Source organism: Beta vulgaris, chromosome 3 (assembly GCF_026745355.1).
Source record: "Beta vulgaris subsp. vulgaris cultivar EL10 chromosome 3, EL10.2, whole genome shotgun sequence".
NCBI classification, from domain to species: domain Eukaryota; kingdom Viridiplantae; phylum Streptophyta; class Magnoliopsida; order Caryophyllales; family Amaranthaceae; genus Beta; species Beta vulgaris.
The window spans coordinates 44,193,627-44,219,233 of NC_079204.1; the positions used below are offsets into that span (position 1 = coordinate 44,193,627).

A 25,607-nucleotide genomic window follows, 5' to 3' on the forward strand; every position below is an offset into this window, starting at 1 on the left:
AAATTCTAGCTTCCTTTATTAATAATGTAAAAAAATACTTGCTACATTTAATTTACATACAAAACCAATTTCACTAGTCGAAGCATCAATTTCTTCCAATAATTAATGTCTTCAAAATAAAGTTTCTATAATCTAATGATAATTACTAAAATTAAAATTCTAACTTGAGCAAATAATATGTACAATTGAAACTTGCCCGTTGTCTTCTAATTCCATCGTCTCGTGTTTGATTGTTTAAATATTTCACCCACGTATCTCTTACCTCATTAATCATCTCTTGCGAATAAGTGCTAGGAATCCCAGGAAGTACTACACAATAATTACAGATAATTATAATTAGAACTAGTATATCTATATTTTAAAACTTTCATATATACAAACTTGGCAAGAAAAAATCAAAAGGGAATTAAGTTAGATAATAATTCTTTATGGCTCCAACCCTTTTCGCAATAAAATCCAAGTCCTTATTGCCTATATCTTCAGGCAACCAAAAGAGGAAGAATTGAAACAGTAATGTCTTAATTAATACCCTAAGTCTAAACACTAGTGCAAAGAATCCTGAACTTTCAAAGAACCTCGCCATAAAGGCAAACATATTAAGTCATAATAAGCAAATACAATCAACAATAACAATATAATCAACCTGAAAACCCAAATTATATGCACCTATATATGACAATTAGGTACACTATAAGAATACCAACATTGTTAACTAAAACAGCAAGTAGCAGCAAACTTCGACCCATAGTTGCCGAAAGCATCCCCCATAAGAGTATAAGACCACCATCTATAAGAGGAAGATTTTCCTGCCCTGCTAAACTTAAGCAACATATCAATGGATCATTTCAGTCACTAGAGTCTTAACAATGATCATAACAAGCCCAAGACTTAGAATCTTCATAGTAGCTGCCTAGCTGGTAAAGTCATAATTTTAACTCCAATAATTGTTATTCACAAATTAAAGATTGCCATAGAAATGAAACTCATTAAACTCATCAAACCTAGATTCTTCATGGCGTTTGGTGGGTAACAAAGGGGAATTTTTATCTGGGACATGCTTCATTTTCTTTGATTTGCTCTATGTTTTGGACTTTATCTTACCAAGAGTCATCTCTAATTATTCCTTTGAAACTTCAAAAATAACAGGAGAAAATCCATATATTAAAATCCAAACAGATTTTTGAAGCAAATAGAACACAAAACTAGAAACCTAGATTCAGAATTATACTAAGCAAGTGATCAAATCAAAATCAAAACTAAAAGATAAGTAATTTAATAAGATAACAAGAATTGAGACGGACGTCTACACAAGCTAGCAAAATCGAAATTAAAAAAATAATGCATATATATCGTACATGGGAAGTCGTAAACAACTTTGTTGTATCATTCTCCGGATTAAGCTATCCAAAATGAGGTAAAAAACACTTTTTTATAGAGATTTGATTTGGGGAATTACGACATAGAAATTTACAAATTAGAATTTGAAAAGAAAGAAAAAGAATTATAAGCACAAAAGTGATGAAGACTATAAAAGGGAGGAGCACAATGATGCGATTGAAGTAGAGAAGTAAATAACCACCTGTTGTATCTCTCAGACAACTCATGGTGATAACAACAATTTACCACACTGTACTCTAATCTAAAAATTAAAACAATATGAATACGAATTCATAACAAAAAAACCCTAATTTCATAATTCAAATATCAAAACAAAATCAAATTCGTCATTAGAAATAAACAAAACCAGATTTCGTCAAAGACATCAATCCTAATCAGATTAGGTTAGATAGAAAAACTATCTCATGTACAAGCAGTATTATGTTGGAAAAGAAATTATTAAAAAAAAATCAATGAAACCGATTTTACCTAGAAGTAGTTGGCGTATCTCTCAACAACTATCTTAATAAGTTTACTAGTTAAACATAAGAAACCGATATTGGAGAATAAGTGGTTTCACATATTTAAGAAACAGGTTAGTGAATTCCAACGGTCGTCACTTATAAGTAGTCTCTTTGGCCATTTTTGTAGTAGTGTTTGAGCCCAATTATTTGAAAAGCACAATTAATTATTCATGATAATTATTTGTATTTGAGCCCAATTATTTGAAAAAGCCCAATTAATTGATATATTTAATTGATTTGTTTTGATAAATAAATATTTTCAAATGATAATTTTTAGAAGTTAAAATTAAATTTTATCACGTAAAAATATCCATAGTTAAAAGATAAAAGAAAATAATTTAAGAACGCATTTTTATCAAAAATTGTCAAGACGTGTCAGAAACAGGCTCTGCGCTTAGCAGCTACCTACACCAAGGGCAAGGCCTGTGCCGAGCGCACGTGTCTTGACATGTGGGCGTCCACGTAAGTCGCGCCTAGTGCACAGCCTATGCCAAGCACACCAAAATTGCCACGTAGACTTTTGTTTCATGTAGAGTCTTGTGTCAAGCGCAGTTCTCTCCTTGAGTCGCGAATTAAATTTCTTTCTTATCTTTTCAAAACGCGTGCCACATGTATGCTTTTTACTGGGCATTCCACGTCATGCACTTGACACATCAGCTGCGCCAAGTGCAGCTAGCGCGTGAGGCGCAATTCTGTTTTCCCTATAAATAGGCCTGATTTCCGTACATATTACAAAACCTCCCTACAAAATTAACACCTTCCAAACACAAATACATTCAATGTACATACTTTCATACATTTAGATTTTCAGCTTTCACGATTGCTCGTTCTCAAGGTTCTCAATCTCGCAGATCCAAGCCACACTATAATCCCGAGGGTTCGTAAATAAATTCTCTTTTTAATATTGAACTTACTAACAGTTCTTTCCTGATGTAGATCTTTAATAATATGGAATCGTTCTACTGTATGCATATTATACGCTGCTTTATTACTTTTAACACCCACGTGTTATGTTTGCTAAGCAAGACCTAAAGAACTGTTTTAATATTAATGAAATTATTTTGGACAACCTGTTAGTTTCCCTGTAATATTGATTGCCTAAATAACATATTACTAAAATTAGTCTTTTTATGTGTTTCATGAACCAACCTAGACGAAATATTTTTATTGTCTATATTACAGAATATGATTATTCTTTGGCATAAAATCAATAATAGATTGATATTTAGTAGAGGCCAACAATGGGCAACATAGTTCCTGACTGTGTTGTACCCTCACCCCCGAACTCAATCTTTGCTTCACTTTGACCATCTATGGCGTCATGACGAGAAAATCTACATTGTATAAGTCCCTTATTTGTCCCTACGATTTCCGAATATCCAATGGGGTTTATGATTCTTCCTCTAAAGAATTATTGGTGACTTCAAAACGTTTTCAATACAAAAACCTTAAAAATGGGGTAGTCAAATCAAATATGCGCTCATCCCACGTAGGCGAAATAAAAACACGCCTACAATATGGCAACTCCACTGGGGAGGATTTTTTTAAAAAAATAATTTTCTAAATTGAGTGGGTGAAACCTGAAAATCCTATTCATTCTCCTTTTATGCCTTAGAATAACATTTAACATATGCTTGGCTATTGTTCAGCCACCACAAGGATAATCTACCTTACCTCATGAGCATATGTTCTATGTGTGAGGGTCACCCTCGGGGGATTTGCGCTTTATCCTTCCAAAAATTAAGCTTCCTGAGCAATAGTGTTGGATCTTAGCCATAAGCAAACCTACCCAACTAAAGCTTTGTTCTCTTCACCTGACTTGAGACTGGAGTGTGTCTTACACATGGCCACCTCTTCAAGCATGGGTACGAAGTGTGGGATCAATATCTTAATCATGGACCTTTTCATACTGAACCTAAACATGACTAATAGTTTCAAACATAGAAGTGGACTTTAGGTTGGAACTTTGCATCCATGTTATGTCATATTTGCCTGTGATTGCAATTTTTTCCTGTTATTATATTGCCAAATTGTCATTATTATGCGTCGTACATAAAATCATGTCTAATGAACATAAAAAATCGTCAATTGGCCAATACGTCGCCTAAATCCCTGAAAAACGTGTCAGGGAGTAGTGCACTAAGCGCATTAAGTTGCGCTTGGCACACGGTTGTGCGCCACGCATAGCAATGCTGCGCAACATGCTGTTTGTGCATCACACACTTTTCGTCGATTTACTCGTCGTAATAGATAATCCTATGTTCAATCCTATGTTCGTCAGTCTACATTCGCTAGAAAAAAAGTGGTCATTTTAGGAGTTTCACCTAATTCAAGAAAAAAAAAGGCCTTTCATGCAAGGCCGAGTCTGTCCTAAAAAGTGCATCTAGAAAAGTGGTCATGGTAGAGTTAGGAGTGTCATGCATGTCTACCTCTTTTCGTTTCATCCCTGTTATCCCTGTCATTCTTACCGTACCATATTCAATCAATTTCAAAAACTTACTTTTTCAAAATCCAACCTACACCCTTTTCTAATATACTCTTTTTGAAAAGCATTTACTAAACATCATTATACATGACATTTGCAAAAATATATATTTTCAAAATTAATCCATCATCTTTTCCTTAATAAAAGATGAAAATGCCAAACAAGGAAAGCAAAGAATAAGATAGCTCAGATACAAAATGAGCAAGGGGAAATCTTAACAAATCCAGATGACATACAGGGTGAAATTGTTGGATTTTTTAAGGGCCTTTTGGGCACCAGTAAGAATGAGGTTCCTGGTATAGATATTCAAATGATGAGAATAGGCAATAAATTGAGTAGGCAGACTTGTGATAGTCTTATTGCAAGGGTAACCACTGAAGAAATTGATAAAGCCTTACACAGCATTGATGATGGGAAAGCTCCGCGAATCGATGGTTTTAATTCTCTTTTCTTTAAGAGATGTTGGCATTTTATAAAAGAAGATATGTATCTTGCTGTTCAGGAATTCTTTCAAAGAGCTTACATCCACTGGCCAGTAAGCACTACAGTGATCACATTGATCCCAAAGAAGACTAATGTCACTCAGGCTAAAGATTACAGACCAATTGCTTGTTGCACAGTTGTGTATAAAATTATTTCTAAGATTTTAACACAAAGATTGGGTAAAGTAATCAATGAAGTGGTGAATCCAGCACAATTAGGCTTCATCCCTGGAAGACACATTGCTGGCAATATCCTCCTTGCTACTGAATTGATCAAGGGTTACAGTAGGAAGCATATGTCTCCCAGGTGTGTAATAAAGGTTGATATTAAGAAGGCTTATGATACAATGGAATGGTGCTTCCTTGAACAAATGTTATCTGAATTGGGCTTTCCTAATCCATTTATCAAATGGACTATGGCTTGTGTGAGAGGTGTTAGCTATTCTATTCTGCTAAATGGAATACCTGCCATGCCATTTCCTGCTAAGAAGGGAGTGAGACAAGGGGACCCACTCTCTCCTTTCTTATTTGCCCTTAGCATGGAATGCCCGAGTAGATGTCTGGAAGAACTGCATCATATACCAGACTTCAATTTTCATCCTAAATGTGAAAAGATAAAACTCACTCATATGATGTTTGCAGATGATTTGCTTTTATTTGCTAGAGCTGATCATAGTTCCATTACTAAGATCATGGATGCTTTTAAGAAGTTCTCTACAGCCTTAGGGCTTCAAGCTAGTGTTGAGAAAAGTAGTATCTACTTTGCAGGGGTTTGTGATGAAGATAAGAGTGCTTTAGCAGAGCTTATTCACATGCCTCTGGGGCAGTTGCCATTCAAGTACCTGGGGGTCCCATTGACCTCCAAAAAGCTAAGCTATAGTCAATGCAAACCACTGGTGGAGAAGATAACTGAAAGGGCACAAGGATGGATTGCATACTTGTTATCCTATGCTGGAAGATTGCAGCTTGTTAGGTCAATTCTAAACAATATGCAGAACTATTGGGGGCATATCTTTCCTCTCCCCAAGAAAGTAATTAAGGCAGTTGAAGGAGTTTGCAGAAGATTTCTTTGGACAAGGGCTGTTGGGCCTTCAAAAAAAAGCTCCAGTAGCTTGGGAGACTATGTTTAAAACTAAAAGTGAAGGGGGATGGAATCTGGTTGATATGAAGCTATGGAACATATCAGCTCTCATGAAACTTTTATGGGCTATCTCTTTTAAAAGAGAGAAGTTATGGGTGCACTGGATTCATGCATATTATATTAAAAGGCAAACACTAGACACAGTTGCTATAAGCAACAATACTTCTTGGATTCTAAAAGAGTGATGGCAACTAGAGAAAAAGTGCTGGAACTTGGTGGTTGGCAAACAATGTTAGTGAATGAAGCTTTTAGCATTCATAAAGCTTATCTGAGATTGAAGGCAGATCATGGGAGAGTTCCTTGGAGAAGGGTGATTAAAAACAACAAAGCTTCACCTCGCAATATTTTCATCCTATGGCTTGCTGCTCATCAAAGGCTTGCAACAGCAGATAGAGTTCTGAAGTGGAATGTTCAGTGCAATCCTATGTGTAGGCTGTGTAACTCTGAAAATGAATCAATAGAACATCTATTCTTTGATTGTCATTACACCAATACAGTGTGGTGCCATACACTCAGAGCTATAAACATTCATAGAAGAGGGCTTGGTTTTTCCCAAGAGATTCAAGAAGTCTATAGGAAGGCTCATAGCAATACTAGAAGGGCAAGAATTTATGTGATGCTGTTTACAGAAGTAGTATACTTGTTATGGATTCAGAGAAACAAAAAGGTCTTCAACAACATGCTGCAACATCCTGAGAGAGTTTGTAAAGATATTATATTTAGAGTTGCTGCTAGATGTAAAGAAGAAGATAGGATGTTGTTAGTTTCCTAAATAAAGCAAAGAGTTTGTTTGCTCGTTTGTTCCCCCTGTCTTCAGCATGTTGCTGATCATTTGGGGTTTTTGTATCTTTGACTCCTATCCATTTTTTTTGGTTTTCAATAAAAAACTTTGAATTGCCAAAAAAAAAAAAAAAAGATGAAAACAAGGGGTTCTTTTCAAAAACAAATTTCGAAAATTCTAGTCCCAGTTCAAACACCTTTATTCAATTCAATCAAGTAGAATCCATCTTGCATGCATTTTAGGCCTATATGCATTACAATCGAATTTACTTGCATTGATTCTTGGCCCCTGTGAATTAGAGTCCATTTATCATTCATATTAGGTCCATATAATTTGAGCCCACGCATTCATATTAGGCCCGCTAGCATTAGAATCCATCTTAGGCCCATAGTAGTCTAGCCTATGTCAAAATCTAGGATCATTTGCATCTCTATATGAACCCTGGTCTATATCAAGCCCAATCTAAGTCTATTCCAATCCATTTCCAATGTCAATCTCATGTGCATTTTGAAGCCTAACTTCAAAGCAATATTGGACTAAGTCCAAAATTAGGTCCGTACAAGGCCTAACTTATTTCCTAAGTCTAATCAAGTCCAATTCCAAACCATGTAGGACGAAGTCTGAACCATTATGTCTAGCGAAGCTAGCACCCTTTAAGTCCATAACGGCACCTTGACCTAGAGAAGCTAGTCATCCCTGTAAGTCCACAACGACACACTGTAAGTCCACAACGACACCCTGTAAGTCTATAACGACACCTTGACCTAGCGAAGCTAGTCATCCTTGTAATTCCCTAACGGCAACCTTTAAGTCCATAGCGGCACCTTGACCTAGCAAAGCTAATCATCCCTATAAGTCTAAAACGACACCTTTTAAGACCATAACGCCCCCCTTTAAGTCCATAACGACACCTTGACCTAGCGAAGCTAGTCATCCCTGTAAGTCCATAACGTCACCTTGACCTAGCGGAGCTAGTCATCCCTGTAAGTCCATAACGGCTCCCTTTAAGTCCATAATGATACCTTGACGTAGAGAATTGAAGCTAGTCATCCCTTTAAGTCCATAACAACATCCTGTAAGTCCTTAGTGGCACCTTGACCTAGTAAATCTAGTCATCCCCGAGATCATAAAGGCACCCTCCGAATTAAGCAAAGCTACTCCTACCTTACATATATATCAGTCCACATCCTCGAGTCATGCGAAGGTAGTCTACCTAAGTCCAAAATGGCCCAAAATCATCATGTCTGGAGAAGCCAATTGCTTCCTAAGTCTAGCAAAGCTAGCATAAAAAACCCTTTTGAGTCCAGTCTAGTCCACACCTGCATTTGCATATAGTTAGGCCCATGTCGCCATCATAACCATAATCATAGCCATTTCTACTCATTTTCCATTTTCATTCCCATCATGTCCACTTTCATCCTCATTTCTCATCTCTCATTTTTAATTTCTCATTTCCCATCTCTCCATCCCTCATCTCCATGTCTCATTTCAAAAGCATCATTTTTCAAATTTACGAGGTCCATTCGATTTCTGTTCAGGACAGATCGTGAGATTATAACTTGGGAACGCTTGACAGAGAGGATACAAGGTCAGCGTATTCCCATAATCGTCAAATGCATTTTCACATTCTTAGACGAATCCTCTGACTCGTCTGAATCATCATCTGAAATGGGAGATGCTAATGAATAGCTCAGTGCCACTATGGCCCAACTTCGACTCATGAACTCTCATATTGCGGAACAAGACAAAGAGATTAAGGCACTAAGAGAGAAATTGACTGATGAAGAAGCGCAAGATGAGACTCCTCCGCCACCACCACCTCCTGATAATACCGAGACGGAACTAAGGATTGAGAAACTCGAGCAATTGATCTAACCAATCCCTGCGCTCAAGCGTCAGACTCATGGCCATGACATTATTGATCCTGAACTAAGGGAAAAACTCCTAAAAAGATAACATTGGGTTACCTCCCAAAATTCAAGGGAGTCGAAGACCTAGAGGACCACTTGAGAGCTTTTCCATCTCTATGGCTCTCAAGGGAATGAGCAAGGACTTGTTTGCTTATGTTTTTCCTTTAACCTTGGATGCACATCCATCCAAATGGTTTAGGTCACTGAACAAAGCTAAGCTGAATGACTAGGACTACATCAGAGAAGAGTTCCACAAACAATACATATACAATAGTTAGCTTCCCACTTGCCTTCGTGAGTTGGAATTAACTAAACATAATTCTAACCAAGATTTCGTCACCTTCCTTAACAGATGGAAGGAAAAGGCTGTACAAAGGACTAATAGGACATCTCAAGAGGAACAAGTCCGACTGGTGATTCGTAACCTGCAGCCTAAGTGTGGGGATCATATCAAGTTCCGACCCATAGAGTCTTTCACGAAGCTCGATAAGGTAGGCCTGCTGGTTGAAGAAGAGGTACAAGCCAACAAGAGCAAGGGTTTTAACAGTAACAACTCTTTCAAGAAGAGTAATAAGAGCCCTTCTACCTCTAAAAGCAACGACATTAACGCCCTAACTGTTGGAAAGAGAGGTTATATCAAGGTCCTTAAAGAACATTCACTCCATTAGTCATGACTCTAAAGAAGCTTTCACTATTAGGCTTCATGCAAAAGGAGCGCTTTAGCTTATCGGTCCTACTCTGGACCCTTCTTCTGAGAAAAGATCCAGTAACTGAAATCCCAATGCCTACTGCAAGTACCAACAAAGGAACGGGCATACGACATCACAATGCTGGACTTTAAAGCATCATCCAGAGGATATGGTTGAAGACGGTAGATTGTCAATTCCGCCTGCAGCAAAGGTAACCTATATCAGCAACCCCTTGGAAAGTGCATAAAAAATGTCGGTGCATGGTCATCTAATGCTAGTTTTCTAGGTTGAGTCGGAGAGTCCCTCCCCTTACCTCTTTCATTTCCTTTCCTGTCAAGTCTATGTCTTTTAGGTTTTTTTTTCTTTTTAATAAGCTGTGCTCTATTTATTTGTAATTAATAAGATACTTTCATTTTATTTTTATATTTATTTTCATTGGCCTTTCACCATCATTTATGCTTCTAATTCAATGATGAAACTTAAATTACCTAATGAACTTGACTAATAATAACAAAACGAGATCTAAAATAATAATAATAATAAAAAATAGGACAAACTTTAGATCCAGAGTTAATCCTCTTTCCTTTCCATTAACCTTCATAGGCCATCCATATACAACCAAGGAAAAGAAAAAAATCCTTTAAACCATCATCTCAATTAGCCAAAGAGCCTTTCAATTGAAAACTCCATAAATATTCTTCAAACCTTCCAATACCCTAAACCAAAAGCTTGTGTGCAAGCCTTACTACATCAAAATATATCAATGATAGGAAAAAACAAAAAGTTAAAGCTAGGGGGGTTGTACAAATCAAAATATATCAATGATAGGAAAAAAAAAGTTTGATCTAGGGGGATTGCACAAAAGTTTTACCTCTCATTCAAATCCTTCAACCCATCAAAACCTAAGCCTATATAATTCATATTGATGATCCTACCTTAGCCCATCCAAGTAAATCTTCATGAAACCTAAAGCTTTTGAACCTTTAATCAACCCAAATTTCTTTTTTTAAGGTATGTCCAAACCCGCTAGGTTGAAAACTCAAAAGGGCGGCCTAGGCACAAGTTAGGGCACAAAAAAAGATATAATAAAAAAATAAGATCTTGAACTACCAATGGTCTGATTTCGCAAGGATACGTAGAAATCCTCTTCTCGAGGTCCGACCGCTAAAATAAAAAATAAATTAGTCATGGTCTAATGATTTGATTTTAAATTTTTAATCATAATCTCTTTCTAGATCCCGACATAGATTCGAGTCTGTGCCTAGCCTCGTCAAAGCCTTTTCCCACCTACATTCATTTAAGTCACAAATTTAAACTTTTTTATATTTTTAATCCAAACTCAACTTGCCAATATCAGACTTTGCATATATTCATCTCCCCCAAAGAAGAATCGCTAACAACAACTTTCAACGTACAAGACAAATCAACTATATTTCATATCAAATCAACTACATTTCAATATATATCAGATCAAGTACATTTAAATTAAGGCTAAAGCTTAATTCAATGCAAGCTGACCCAAAGTGGAGGCTTCCTATGTGTGGTGGTGCCTCCAATTCAAATTAAACTCCCAAAAAATTATAAATTTAAGGACCTCGTTTACGGACCCCGATTATTTACTAAAAACGATTTACGAAATTCATTCTACCATTCTACACATCTTCTAACCTTGCAAAATCCTGAGCTTGCATTGCAGCCTTGCAAAACCTTGACCTTGCATTTCATACATTCTAATATTCCATAACACTGACCTTGCATGACATGTCAACGCTTAGCTTTGCATAACCTTAATCCTTGCATAGCGTCTCATGCATCCTTATAGAGTCTAAGTTTGCACTATTGCATCGTTATGTGCCTCATCTGAGTTGTTTGCTCTTATCTACTAACATCTTTCCATGCAGGTAATCAGATTGCTTGTAGTCATTATCCTGTATACTAACATTGTTTTGCAGATATCAGCGATTATATATCAGTTCTAAACTGCAGAGCGTTTAGAATCGTTCTTCGTCATGACACCGTACACTTTGACTTTTAGTTCCTGAACCTTAGTCAAAGTGAGGGCTTTTGTAGAAACATAATTATGTCGCCCCATTTATGGATCCGATAATGAAACAAACATTGGTCCGACCCAAGGGAAGAGTAGCCTGAAAAGACATTCGAAACCATTTCGAAAAGTGTTAAAGTTATATTTTAAAGCCCAATGAATTATTCACGATAATTAATTGTATTTGAGCCCAATCCTTTGAAAGGCCCAATTAATCGATAATTAATCATTTTTTTTAATAAATAAATATTTTCAAAAGATATTTTTATAAGTTAAAATTAGATTTTATCCCCTAAAATCAGATATTTGTAGTAAAAAGATAAAAGAAAATATTTTAGAACGCATTTTCATCAAAAAACTGTCAAGACGTGTCAGAAAGAAGCTCTATGCTGAGCGAAAGGCTTGCGCCGAGCGTACGTGTCCTGACACGTGAGCTTCCACGTAAGCCTCGCCTAGCACAATGCTTGTGCCAAGCACACCAGAACTGCCACGTAGACTTCTGTTTCATGTAGAGTCCTGCGTCACACACATTTCTCTGCTTGAGACACATAATTTCTTTCTTATCTTTTTCAAAACGCGTGCCACGTGTACGCTTTTAACTAGGCATGTCATGTCATGCACTTGTCACATCAGCTTGCCAGGCGCAAATCTATTTTCCCTATAAATAGGCCTGATTTCTATACAGTTTGTGGATGAACTTTCAAATAAACACTTGACGAATGCATTACGAATACCTTTTTACGAACTACGAAACCTCCCTACAAAATTCACACCTTTCAAACACAATAGGCTTCACGATTGATCGTCCCAAAGGTTATCAATATCACAGACCTAAGCCACGATATATTCCTGAGGGTCCTTAAATAAATTATATTTTTTTTATATTGAGGTTACTAACTGTCTCTTTTCTGATGAAGATCTTTAATATGAAACTGTTCTACTGTATATTCTAAACCCTTTTCTTTCTTTTTGTTTTTTTTATATTATCATACTTGCCTGGTTAGTCTATGCATATTATATGATTGTCCCAATTTATTGCTTTTATCACCCACATGTTATTTTTGCTAAATAAGACCTAAAGAGATGTTCTAACATTAGTCAGATGAATTTGAACAATCTGTTAGGTTCCCTATAATATTGATTGCCTAAATAACATATCAATAAAATTAGTCTTTTTATGTATTTACTAAACAAACCTAGACTAAATAATTTTATTGTGTACAAAAAAAATTACAGTATATGAGTATTCTTTGGCAATAAAATCGGTAATGAATTGATATTTAGTAGAGGCCAGCAATGGGCAACATAGTTCCTGAAAGTGTTGTACCCTCACCTCGGAACTCAATCTTTTTTTCACTTTGACCATCTAGGGAGTCATGATGGGGAAATCTACATTGGATAAGTCCCTTATTTGTCCCTACAATTTCCAAATATCCAATCAGGTTTATGATTCTTCCTTTAAAGAATTGTTGGCAAATTTAAAACGTTTTATGTACAAACACCTTAACAATGGGGTAGTCAAATTAACTTCGCGTTCATCCTGCACAGGAGAAATAAAGATACGCCTACAGTTAGGGAAATGGGTGTAGAACCCGGTGGCATAAGTGGGAATTTAGCAAGTGTATTTAACTCCGCCACCATAGCTTGCAAGTAAGTGGACACAGAGAAAACAAATTGATCACTTGACAAACCATGTTCAATGGCCACTAGTAGCTTGTCCTCATAGTCAACCTCAAAGACATCCTGCACTATAGGTTCAATAACATCAATGGAACAAAGAGAATGATCATGAGCAGGGTATTTCATAGAGTCATAGATATTAAACTCTGTTACATCACTATCAAACCCCATTATCAAAGAACCACTAAATACATCAATCTTGATTCTCGCAGTTTTCAAAAATAGTCTCCTTAACATAATAGGGGTTGCATGCTTATCATATTCCATTTCAAGTACATCGAAATCAGTAGGGAATATCAACTTATCAACCATCAGAAGTACATCTTATACCACACCCTTAGCATATGCATTGGATCTATCAGCTAATTGAATTATAACACCACTTTCATGAAAAGGACCAAGTTCTAAAGACTTATACATAGAATAAGTAATCACATTGATAGATGCTCCTAAATCTAACATGGCCCCTGAAAATGTGGTGTCTCCTAAAGTACATGGAATAGTGAACATATCAGGGTCACTGCATTTCTTAGGAATCTTCCTTTGAAAAACAGCAGACACATGTTCACTCACCTTTACTTCTTCTTTACCTGATAATATGTGTTCCCTCTTGACAGTACACAATTCTTTCAAAAAATTAGCAAATCTAGGAACACCTTTGATTAAATTCAAGAGAGGAATGCTTACCTCACATTTGCTGAAAGTTTCCTAGATGTCCTTGTCTTTTTCTGATCTCCGGGTCTCGTGAAAAGCTTAAGGAAAAGGTGGGAATGGATCATAAGAGGATAAAGGTTGAAGATTTGGAGGAGAGTTAAGTTCCGCCTTTTCGTCTTCAACTCCTATGCGCTCTTTAGCTTTGTTTATCGCAATTATCGTATCTTGTAGCTCTTTAGCAATTATCAAAGTCACCGCATGAGCTTGTTGCTTAAGATTAAGCTCCGTTTGAGATGGAAGCTTCCCATAATGCTTGGCTTCAAGCAACTGATCGCTCCAGAAATTTGGCTAACTTGATTTTCCAAGTTTTGAATGCTAGATTTGGTTTCTTGTTGAAACTGGGCCCTATTTTGTTGCATGGTTGACACATTAGAGTTGGAACTTTGGCCTTGTGGCTTGGAATAAGGTAGCCTAAATTGTTGACCTTGTGGATTTTCTCCCAAATTAGTTTGTTAATTTCCTTGTGGATTACCATACCTCAGATTTGAGTGACTTCTCCATCCCAGATTATAAGTATTGGAATATGGATCAAATATGCGTTTGGGCTCTTGGCCTAGAAAACCAACTATATTTACCTGCTCATTATACTCTTCTTGAAGCTGAGGACATGAATCAATAAGGTTCCCATTGGAAGTAGAAATCCCATAAGCTTTCACTTGTTGAGACTTGGTCTTGATATTTAATTCCGGCACCATAGAAGTTAAACCAGCCACTAGGCTCTCTAACTTAGATGTTCTAGAACTGGCGGCATTGACTCGACGGATGGAAGATGGTCCCGTCAGATGGACTCTTGTGGACTATACCACCCCCATTAGCTGCATTAATCATTCTCAAATCCTCATCTGCAAGACCACTATAGAAATAGAGAATGAGATCACCATGGTATGGGAAACTAGCACATAGTTTCTTAAACCGCTCCCATATAATGACACCCCATCTCTCTATTTAGCATTGCTAATTTCCTTCTTCAAACTAGATGATATCGAAGCTGGAAAATATTTCTCAAGGAAATGCTTATTCAGTTCGACCCATGTTGTGATACTACCCTCAGGAAGGTAGAATAACCAGTCATTAGCCGAATCCATAAGATATAAAGGAAAGGCTCTCAGTTTAATTTGTTCATTTGTCGCCCTTAATACAAGTGGAAACCACATGAAACTCAGATAAAAACTTGTTGGGAACTTCCCCACTAAACCCATGAAAAGCCGGTAGCAGGTGAATCAATCGAGACTTAAGCTAAAAATTTACCCCCTCACGCAATTATGGAAAAGTAATGCAAAGGTATAGTTGATTAAGATTAGGAGCGATGAGATCCTTCAATGTGCGAGTCTCTGGTGGCATCGTGAAATTTTCCTCTTCAAGTTCTTCATCTTCGAATTCAAATGCAAACAACCATTCACGAAAATTGTATCTTGTCTCTCTAGGTAACCTGAAAAGAGTTATTTTAATTTTTGGATCTAACTGCATAAACCAACAGTTAGTAGAACGATTGTGTACGATACATAATAAAGAGAGATCAATAAATTAGGCAAAACACACAATATAAAAGTTGTTGCCTTTCCTTGGCAAAAACGCCAAAATTTGGTAGGTCTTTGAGTCGTATGCACCAAATTATTTCTCACTTTTTGACACTAATTAAAGTAGCTAGGGAATTAGAGTTCGTATCCACGGAGAAAGGACACATTCTAGTGTATGTGTGTGTAATAAATACCTAATAAACTAAGTGTTAAGGGTAATCAAGTAGGGGATTTGAGATCAATAATCAAAACTATTAACTAAAATAATCAAACTAATAAGAAACCAATAATCACGTGAAAAATTAAAATGCAGACAAATCTTGATCAAATGAATTTCCACTAATCAATTACTAGCGAATCACTGAAAACACTTCAATTAAACCCTCTTGAACACTTTATTGTGGAATGAATATCCCAAATTCTCCTTATTATTAGCTAACTAGATCGAGATACGTTAATAGAAAACCCTAAATAATAAACAATCGAAAACAAGTGCTTCAATTCAATTTAATAGAAGCAATCAATCTAGAGCAATCTATAGGATAATAACAATACAAGCGATTGAGATGAAACAATATAATTATTCTCCTTTGAAATCATAAATCAAGAACGCAAGCATTAACAATCCAAAGTTACCACTTTTAAGAAGATCAATTGAACAATTAGAGATTCAACAATCTAATCTAGCAATCAATCAATAAAAATCATTAAGTAGTTGCTCACCTAGCAATAATCAATATCAATCATATGAATAATAGCAAAAGAAAAATTAATATTCAAGAGATAGAATAAGAGAAGAGAAAATTCACAACTATGTGAATTCAAAAGTTTCAATATATTGATCCAAGAATTGGGGTTTAGTTCTCTGTTTATGTTAGATTTTACCTTAGCGACGAAATCTGATTTAGGAATCACGATAACCAGATAAATATATGATCGTTAGAAAAATGAATGCAAATGAGGATTTTCAGGGGAGTGACACAGAGAGATGGTGACGCGGAAAACCCCAATGAATGTGGGTAAAAACTGCGAGGTGGAATTGAGTCCACCAATCAACTATATGCAATTGTCACCGAAGTGAATGACAATCAGTTCTTAGCCTTTTGAATTAAGTACAAGTAGAATGTAAATGTAAGTAAAGTGTATTGAATGCCTTTTTTCGTATGTGTTTTTCTCTCAATGCCTAGATAGTTTTTTCTTAGCTTTTTGTACTTAAGTACTTCTACTAGAGCTCGAAATTGCCTTCAACGGATCTTTGCCAGAATCTCAGAAAATTCCCCGCATGACTCACACTCAACTCCAGCCGAATCCCTACCTTGTAGCCACCTTTACATCCTCTTAATCCTGTTGGTGAATCACTTGAACAATGAACAACTCGATTCCTTTGATTTCGGACAATTGGTTTGGAGTCTGTTGACTTGGTCTATGTGTCAATGTCTTTTGCTATAATTTCATTAACCTCACGTCACTACCTCAGCGACCTTATGTCGTTGCGTCAACGTCAACCTGAAATTTCAGCCATAACAATTTGCCCCCAAATGTTGAAGTGGGGAAAGTCTAAGAGCCATGCAATAATTGTTAGATCTAATTTTGATAAGTCTTGACTTGATGATGAGCAGTCGAACATGTCGGAAGACGATTTGATGAGAACATTAAAGATATTTTTAATCAACGTTATGTTAAATGACTTGTCAAAAGATAAAGAAAGATTAAGTAAACATCTAATTTTGATAAGTCTTGACAGAGATAAACAAAAAGTTACCAAGTGAAAAATAAAAGATATCTAAAATTATGCATTTATTCACTTATATCCGTTGTACACTTCATGATTGCAATTGAAACTATAAAAATCGTGCCATATGATTTAAATCCACACCACACTTTTCTCTCTCCTCAAACACTCGGTTTCACTCTAGAATTCTCTGTTGATCTTTGTCGGAATTGCCCTTTTGGTGCCAGGTAATTTTCACTCTTTTTAAACTCATAACTTCTATTTTATTCCACTTCTGTCGAATCTATGGATCCCAGTAAACGCAGTATTAGGAAATTCGTTAAGAATTAAAAACAATCAAAGAGAAAAGAAAAAATAATAGAAAAGAGAGATGAACTTGATGATGAGCAGTCGAACATGTCGGAAGACGATTTGATGAAATTCTTATAGTTAGGCAACTTACCCATCGACACAGTCCTTAGGAACGTTTAACCCCACGAGCGACCAGAGATGTGCTCAAGCAATTAGGTGACTCTTTATGAGTACCCTTTCAAACTAGGTTTCAGACTAACCTTTCCCCCCATAGTTAGAGATTTAATATAGATCTACCATATTAGCCCCGGGCAAATTATGCCCCAGGCAAATTATGCCCCAGGTTTGGAGAATCCTAAGCGTAACTGACAAGGTGGCATCGTCCTATGAGAACAGGGTAGCCCTTCACGTCAGGGCGAGGCAAGATGCGTTAGTCAACAGAGTCCAATCGAACGACATGGATTGGAAGAACCGTTATGTTTTTGTGAAATAATCTTATTTGGGGAAATTTGGAAAACTGTTAATCGGAGGCTGTAATGTAGAAGGTTCGTAAATTTTTATCGTTTTGCTACCATGTCATGACGTTAATGTTTATTCTTATAGCGTTTCTTCTGCAGGTCTGAACCCGAAACTACTAACCCATCACGAAGAATCTCCTCAACAATAAGAGGAGTTTCTAGCAGTGTCAAAAGAGGAAAGATGGTTCAAAAGAATCGCATTTACTAAACAAGACAACTGTTCATCAATGGCTTCTAGTAATTAAGTTTTGTGTCGTCTCTTAACTTTCATCATCGTCAAAACTTTTCGCCTGTTCTAACGACTTATCTGCAATAGATTCTTCTTAGTCGCGACTCAGGGGTTCTATGGATAGCTAGTCGCTAGCTGAGATGTCGCATAGGAGGAAGATAGAACAAGAATTATCTGCCGTGACTACACCTATGTCTTTGAGTAAGAAGGACGCTACTGTTGTTGTCCAATTAGAGGACGACGACTGTGAGGCTGCGCCAAAGGTGTGCAGGACTGAATTTGTGGCCCCTCCGAACAAGGGATGGCCGTCGTATACTGTGACGGTGCCTAACGACTACATGTCGCTGGAGAGGACGATCTGGCCTGAAGTAGAGAAATTTCTCTTCCCTGTGCCGAAGAACGGCTATAGGAACTTACTCTTCCCCGAATATCGGTCAAGATGGAGGAAACGATGAAGAAAAATGGTGAGGAGTTGGATGAGTTGAAGAAGAAAGTTGGCGCTTAGGAGAAGGCGTCGCGTCTAGAGATCGAAGCGCTTCAGGCTCAGGTTGACACTCAAAAGAATGAACTGGACCTTCTCGACGCTGAAGTGACTGCAAGGGTAAGGGTAAAGCTAATGTACCAGTTTATGATGAAGCGAACCGCATCGTGGGAGCCGCAGAAGGAGATTGACCTTTACCTTGAGGGCCTAGGAGGTATGAACGATCTGATGGATCCGGATGAGTTGACAGCGACAACTGACTCTCCTCCAATCATTGACCATCCTGAGGGTGGAATGGTTGCCTCTTGTGCTGCTTTCACGACGTCAGTCGTTCCTCAAGAGTGTGATGATGATAAGGATTTGGTGTCGTCCGCAGCGTCAGCCGAGAACGAATCTGGCGAAACTCCGGATGTCTAGTTTTTAGGTTTTACTTTCTGTTTGTTGCTTATCACATGCTTAAAACAATTTGACATACTCTATTTTGGGTCACTCATGGAGTGACCATTGCTGATGTACTTTTGGGCCACTCAAGGATGTGGCCATAACATTTGCGTTTTACATTGGTCGTATAGACGATAACCATTAGAAAACTTAAGCGTTATTTATTTTCATTAAGTCGTTTTTCTGACGCTCCTATAGAATAGTGGAAGATGATGTATCTGACGAAGTTGTCGCAATGTACTGATTGAAAAAAGAAGGAAGCTTTATTGGCATCGCCCATGATGCTTCGTTATTGGACTAAAGAAAAACAATCGTCGGTCGCTGTGTTAGAACGTTACGACGTTATTGAATAACAACGAATGAAAAATCCTGACAAAATAACACACAATAAAGTCTTGTCCTTGACGTTTCAACGATTATGCGATGACAACTTCATCACTTATTGAATATAATAAACACAAATACGAAATGTCATGTAATACTTAGCTAAAAAATATCTTTTGAAGTGGACAACATTCCAACTATGTGGGATTATACTACCGTCGCGTCAGGCCAATTAATAAGCGACATTGCCAACTACCTTGCTGATCTGATAGGGACCTTCTCATTTTGGGCCCAACTTACTTGCATTGGGCTCTTGTGTATTTTGGAAGACCTTTCTTAGCACCCAATCGCCTTCAATGAAAGACTTGGCATGCACATTTTTGTTGAAACTTCTTGCTACGACTTGTTGTTGTACTGCCATGTGTATCAATGCTGCGTCTTGTAATTCCTATATGGTGTCGAGCTCGCTGAGTAGTTCATCGCAATTCCGTTGTTCTGTCATTAAACCATATATGGCAGTTGGAATACTTTACCTATGCTGGTAAGACGGCTTCGCATACATAGACCAGTGAGAATTATGGTGTTTGTCCTCTTGCAGTGCGTGTCGTCGTGCGATTATCCCATAAGATGGTTGGTAATGCTTCCGCCCATTTTCCTTTTTTAGTGGTGAGACGCTTCTTCAACGTGTCTATGATCGTCTTGTTACTAGACTCAGCTTGTCCATAAGCTTGAGAATATCTGGGCGTTGATGTCAGTAACATGATGTTCCAGTCATCATGGACACGTTTTGTCTTATTGATGATAAACTACGACCCATTGTCGCATATAACTTATGGAACACCAAACTTGCAAATGTTGTTCGTATATATGAAAAGAAATTACCTCTTTATCACGTACTTGTCGGAAGGAATCCGCTTCTATCCATTTAGAAAAATAATCTGTTAGTGCTAACATAAAGACCTTCTGTCGTGGGCCTAGAGGTAATTTACCAACTATATTCATTCCCCATTTCATAAAAGGCCATGGATTTAAGGAAGGATGCATGACTTCACAAGGTTTAGGTGTCATACCTACATGTCACTGACAATCACACTTTGTAAGAAACCTGATCGCGTCTTGTTTCATTGTTGGGCAATAATAGCCCATCCTTAGCGCTCTGTTGGATAGGCCGCGTCCTCCTGAGTGGTTTCCATATGTCCCTTTGTGCAAATCTTTGAGGAATTTTTCCCATTAGTTCCTTTCTAAACAACGTAGATAAGGTCCTGCTGCGGATTTTTTAAACAGCACTCCTTAGATAATGACATACATGGATGCGTTAAAGCGAAATTTACGCGCTTCTTCTCTATCTGCTGGAGTAAGTCGTTATTTAAGTAATCTTAAAGAGGTTTTGTCCAACTAACACGTACCTCGTCAGTGGTAGGAATGTTTCCAAGTGTTGCGCCAATGTTGCCAGGGTTTGGCTCAGCATCACACGTCGCTAAATCATTGTTTTCATTTGCCTGGTCGCTAATCTCCATTGTCGCGATGATATCCGTAACGTCTTTACCTTTGCTTATTGCATGTGTTGTGAGATGGACGATGGGAACGGAACTGAAAGATATGTCTCTCAAGGATGATCCTAGATTAGCCAATGCGTCTGCCTGGGTGTTTTGGTATCTTGGTATCTGCACACTGTCAAAAGGATTAAACATTTTACTTTTACCCTAAGCGACCTCTAGGTAAAGCATCATTTTAAAATCCTTTGCGGCGAACGCGCCCTTGAGTTGACTGATTATTAGCAATGAATCGCTATAGACTTTCAATGCTTTTATCCCAAAGTCGCTTGCTAAGACCATTCCTGCAATCAACGCTTCATATTCAGCTTCGTTATTCGTCGCTTCGAAGTCGCAACATATAACTCGCACTATCTTGTCCCCTAATGGCAACTTTAGGACAACACCTAGACCTGCACCACGAAAATTAGAAGACCCGTCAACAAATAAAGTCTACGCATCATAACTGACATGATTAATCTGAGCAACTTCATCTTTCGCAATTTTCTCTAGTTCTAGGCTAAAGTCAGCCACAAGATTAGCCTGCGACTTGATTGTCATTCTTGGAAGATATTTGATGTCGTAGCCACTTAGTGCGATAGCCCACTTTCCCATGCGACCTGTCAATTCAAGCCTACGCAGAACATGCTATTGGATAGTTAGTCATGACGATGACAGTATGAGTTTCCAAATAATGTCTTAACTTTTTACAGCAGTAACTAAAGCTAAAACGAGTTCTTCCAAAGAGTAATACTTGGTCTCTACGTCTATTAGAGACTTACTGACATAATAAATTGGAAGCTACTGGCTTTCTGCTTCTCGCGTCAGGATGGCGCTAACTGAGATGTTGTTAACGGCTAAATACAGTTGGAGCATCTCACCGTCGTTGGGCTTTGACAGGAATGGAGGGGAAGCTAGATATTGTTTGACTGCTTGCAACACGTCCTCGTGTTTTTTAGTCCAATCGAACCCTTTGTTTTTGCGCAACACGTCGTAGAATAGATGACATTTCTCAGACGATCTGATATGGAAAAATTTAAGGCAGCGATGCGTCTAGATAATTTTTTCAATTCTTTGACGTTTCTGGGAGATTGGATGTCGATCAACGCCTTAATTTTTTGTCGGGTCTGGCTTTGATTCCTCGTTGCGTCACGACGTTACCTAAGAATTTACCTGGAGCCACTCTAAATGTGCATTTAGTAGGGTTAAGTTTCATACCATATTTTCGGAGGACGTCGAATGCTTCGTAAAGATGCTGGATATGGTCCTTCGCTTATTTTGATTTCAGTAACATGTCGTCGATATACACCTCCATAGTGTCGTCTAACTGATCTTTGAATATTTAATTAACCAGGCTCTGGTACGTCGCACCTACATTCTTTAGTCCAAAAGAAATAACATTATAACAATAGATACCTTTGTCAATGATGAACTCCCTTTTCTTTTGATCATCAAGGTCAATAAGGATTTGGTTGTAACAAGAATATGCGTCCATAAACGTCAGGAGCTCGTGTCCTATCGTCGCGTCGACCATCGCGTATATATGTGGAAGGGTAAACGGGTCTTTAGGACAGGCCTTATTGAGGTTTATGAAATCGATGCAAATCCTCCACTTGCCGTTCTTCTTGCTTACTACATTAGCCAGCCAGTCAGGGTATTTAACTTCATATACTTTACCTGTGTCAATCAGTTTATGCACTTTTGCGTTAATAATTTGATTGTTCTCAGGTGCAAATTTTCGTTGTTTCTGCTTGATCGGCTTATGTTCTTAGTCGACGTTGAGTTTATGCGCGATAACGTCTGGGCTGAAGCCTATCATATCTTCGTGGGACCAGGCAAAACAGTCTTGGTTAGTCTTTAAAAAATTTATTGCCTGTTACCTCATTTTTAACGATAGAGTTGCTCCTATGCGGATGACACGATCTGGGAAAGTCGGATTGAGCACCACTTCATCTACGTTTTGCTCGTCTGGCGCGTCGGACGCTGATTTGTTCGTTAATTGCCAGATGGACGCTTTGAGAGGCTTGAGCGACGAACTATAGCATTCTCGAGCAGCCTTCTGTTCGTCCTTGATCTTATAAACGCCCCATTTGGTAGGGAATTTCAGCATATGATGATATGTCGAGCGGACTGCTTTCATCGTATGAATCCACTGCATGCCAAGGATGATATTGTAAGCGGACGGACAATCCACGACGTTAAACCTTATTGGCAGATTGACGCCGTTGGCTAAGGTCAGTAGCATGATTTCTCCAACAGTATGTTATGCTTCTCCGCTGAAACCAACTAAGATAGTAGATTTTTTGGTTGTATCATTGTAACAAAGACCCGTACCTTTGAGGGCACTTTGGAGATAATTTTGGTTGAACTACCTCCGTTGACCAGCACACGTCGCAACAAGCAATTGCTGAGGGTCAGAGAGATGACCAGGCCGTCGTGATGTTCCGCGTCGCATACATCATCGTCGTCAAAGGTGATCGACATCGCCTCTAACTTTCGCTTGTGATTAGACCTGCAAGACTTAGGAACAATGGACAAGGGGTCCCTCTCTTACTAGCCTTTTGGCTACGGAATATGTTAGTCCAGAGACAACAAATCCACCAGAAATTACGTTAATTACCTTGACATGCGTAGGGGATGCAGGTGGATTAGGCTTCGTTGGGTTTCGTTCAAACGACGCTTTCCCTTTGTCACTCAAAAGATCTTGAAGATTTCCTTTGTTGACCATAAACGGGACCTCTTGCTTGAGCGCAATGCACTCTTCTGTCTTGTGACCATGATCGTGGTGGAATTGACAGCACCAAGTTTGATCTTTTTGCGCATCTGGACGATCACTCTTACTTAGCCAACGGACGGGCGCTCCGATCTTTATCAGTGTTTTAATGACGCCTCCGACATCGACTGAGAATCCATAGGATCTGATATTAGGGTTGGACAGATGCTCCGTCTTAACTTCGGTCCCTGCATTGTCAATCACATAACATTATGTACCAGGTTAGGACGGTAGTAAGGATGATTCCGCCAGTTGTTCTTTTTGGGAACGAATGCCTTGTGATCGTTCGAGATTTCAGACGCATGACGGGTAGAGATGGTATTAAGGATGGCATCGTCCTCTTCTAAACGCATCTGAGCTAGTGCTCGCGACTTCACCTCTTTGAACATGGAGCACGGGTACTTCGTCAGGCGGCTGTATAGCTTCGACCGGAGGATGAGGCCTTTCCTGAAACATTCAATAGTAGTTTTAGTGTCAAGGTCTTTAATGCTAATCAATTCTTTTATTAAAGCGATTATAATAATCGCGGACAGATTCTCCTGGTCCTTGGACGACGCCATATAGGCCGCTTGTCTACTTATCTAGACTGCGACTGCCTTCGAACTTATCATAGAACTTATTGACTAAGTTCGAGAAAATCGCTAATGCTTCCTGGCTTGAGGGATCATAGCCATTTGAGAGCAGGACCAGTCAGCGTGGCTCCAAAGGACTTGCACATGCATGCTTCAACAAGATGCCATGGGATGGGTGTCTGCCACATTCTTTGCTTGTATTGAGCGACATGCTCAGCGGGGTGGGTTGAACCATCATATGTGGCAGCGAGGACGGGGAGATTGATTTTATTCGGGAACGCCACCTTCGAAATCCTTTCAACAAACAGTGATGCTGCATAATGATCAGGGTGCTCGACAATGCTGGGCGTTGGTGCCCCTGGAAGTTGGGACATAAGCTTCATCAGGCGCTGATTCTACTTTTCGATCAAGATCATTCACTTTGTCGTGCGATCTCCATCTCCATTCTCAGGAGTTTTCGCAGAGTTGCCTCAGTCATGGTCATTCCGGAAGACATCATTTGCGAAATCTTCGTCGCCATCCGATTCGGCGCTGTCGGAGTCAGTGAAGGTGTGCATGATAGGGATATTCTCCACACTGACGCGACGTTGAGCCTTAGACGCCTTCGTCGAAGCTAATTCTTCTTGCAGCTTTTGTATTTTTTCTTGAGAACACGAGAAGTCAGAGAACAATCGCTTGTTAGCTTTTTCATTTCAGTCATCTCTGCCTTCGTTTAATCATAGAGCTTTTACATCTCGTCAAGGTTCATTGCTTTGGCCATTTTGATGGAGTTTGAGAAGAAGTGATTGATCTGGCTGTGGACCCACAGTGGTCACCAAATTATTTGTGCTAAATTTTGCCTTAGCGACGAAATATGATTTAAAGACCACGACAACAAAATAAATATATGATCGTTAGAAAAATGAATAATGCAAATGAGGATTTTCGGGGGAGTGACACAAGGAGATGGTGATGCGAAAAACCCCAATGAAGGTGGTAAAAATCGCGGGTGGAAATCAGTACACCAATCCACTATATGCAATTGTCACTCGAAGTGAATGAGAATCAGTACAATCATAGCCTTTTGATCTAAGTACAAGTAGAATGTAAATGTTAGTAAAGAATATTGAATGTCTTTTTTCGTATGTGTTTTTCTCTCAATGCGTAGATAGTTTTTTCTTGGCTTTTTCTTCTTAAATACTTCTACTATAGCTCGAAATTGCCTTTAACGGATCTTTGCCAGAATCTCGAAAAATGCCCCGCATGACTCTCACTAAACTCCAACCGAATCCCTACCTTGTAGCCACCTTTACATCCTCTTATTCCCATTGGTGAATCACTTGAACAATGAACAACTCGATTTCTTTGATTTTCGACAATTATTTTGGACT

General features: G+C 38.3%; 1 protein-coding gene across 1 annotated transcript; it reads left to right on the top strand.

Annotated features, from left to right (window-relative positions):
* The first annotated feature begins 6,193 nt into the window (after positions 1-6,193).
* LOC104888919 (uncharacterized) lies at positions 6,194-8,479 on the top strand. The gene is made up of 2 exons (XM_010674032.2): positions 6,194-6,768; positions 8,329-8,479. Exons 1-2 carry the CDS (start codon positions 6,194-6,196, stop codon positions 8,477-8,479), a joined length of 726 nt encoding a protein of 241 aa, XP_010672334.2.
* The last annotated feature ends 17,128 nt before the right edge of the window (positions 8,480-25,607 follow it).

Coding starts and splice junctions, on each gene's coding strand:
- LOC104888919 (XM_010674032.2), top strand. CDS start 6,194: ATGGCAACTAGAGAAAAAGTGCTGGAACTTGGTGGTTGGCAAACAATG. Junction 6,769..8,328: donor AAAGAAGAAGATAGGATGTT/GTTAGTTTCCTA, acceptor ATTTCTGTTCAG/GACAGATCGTGAGATTATAA.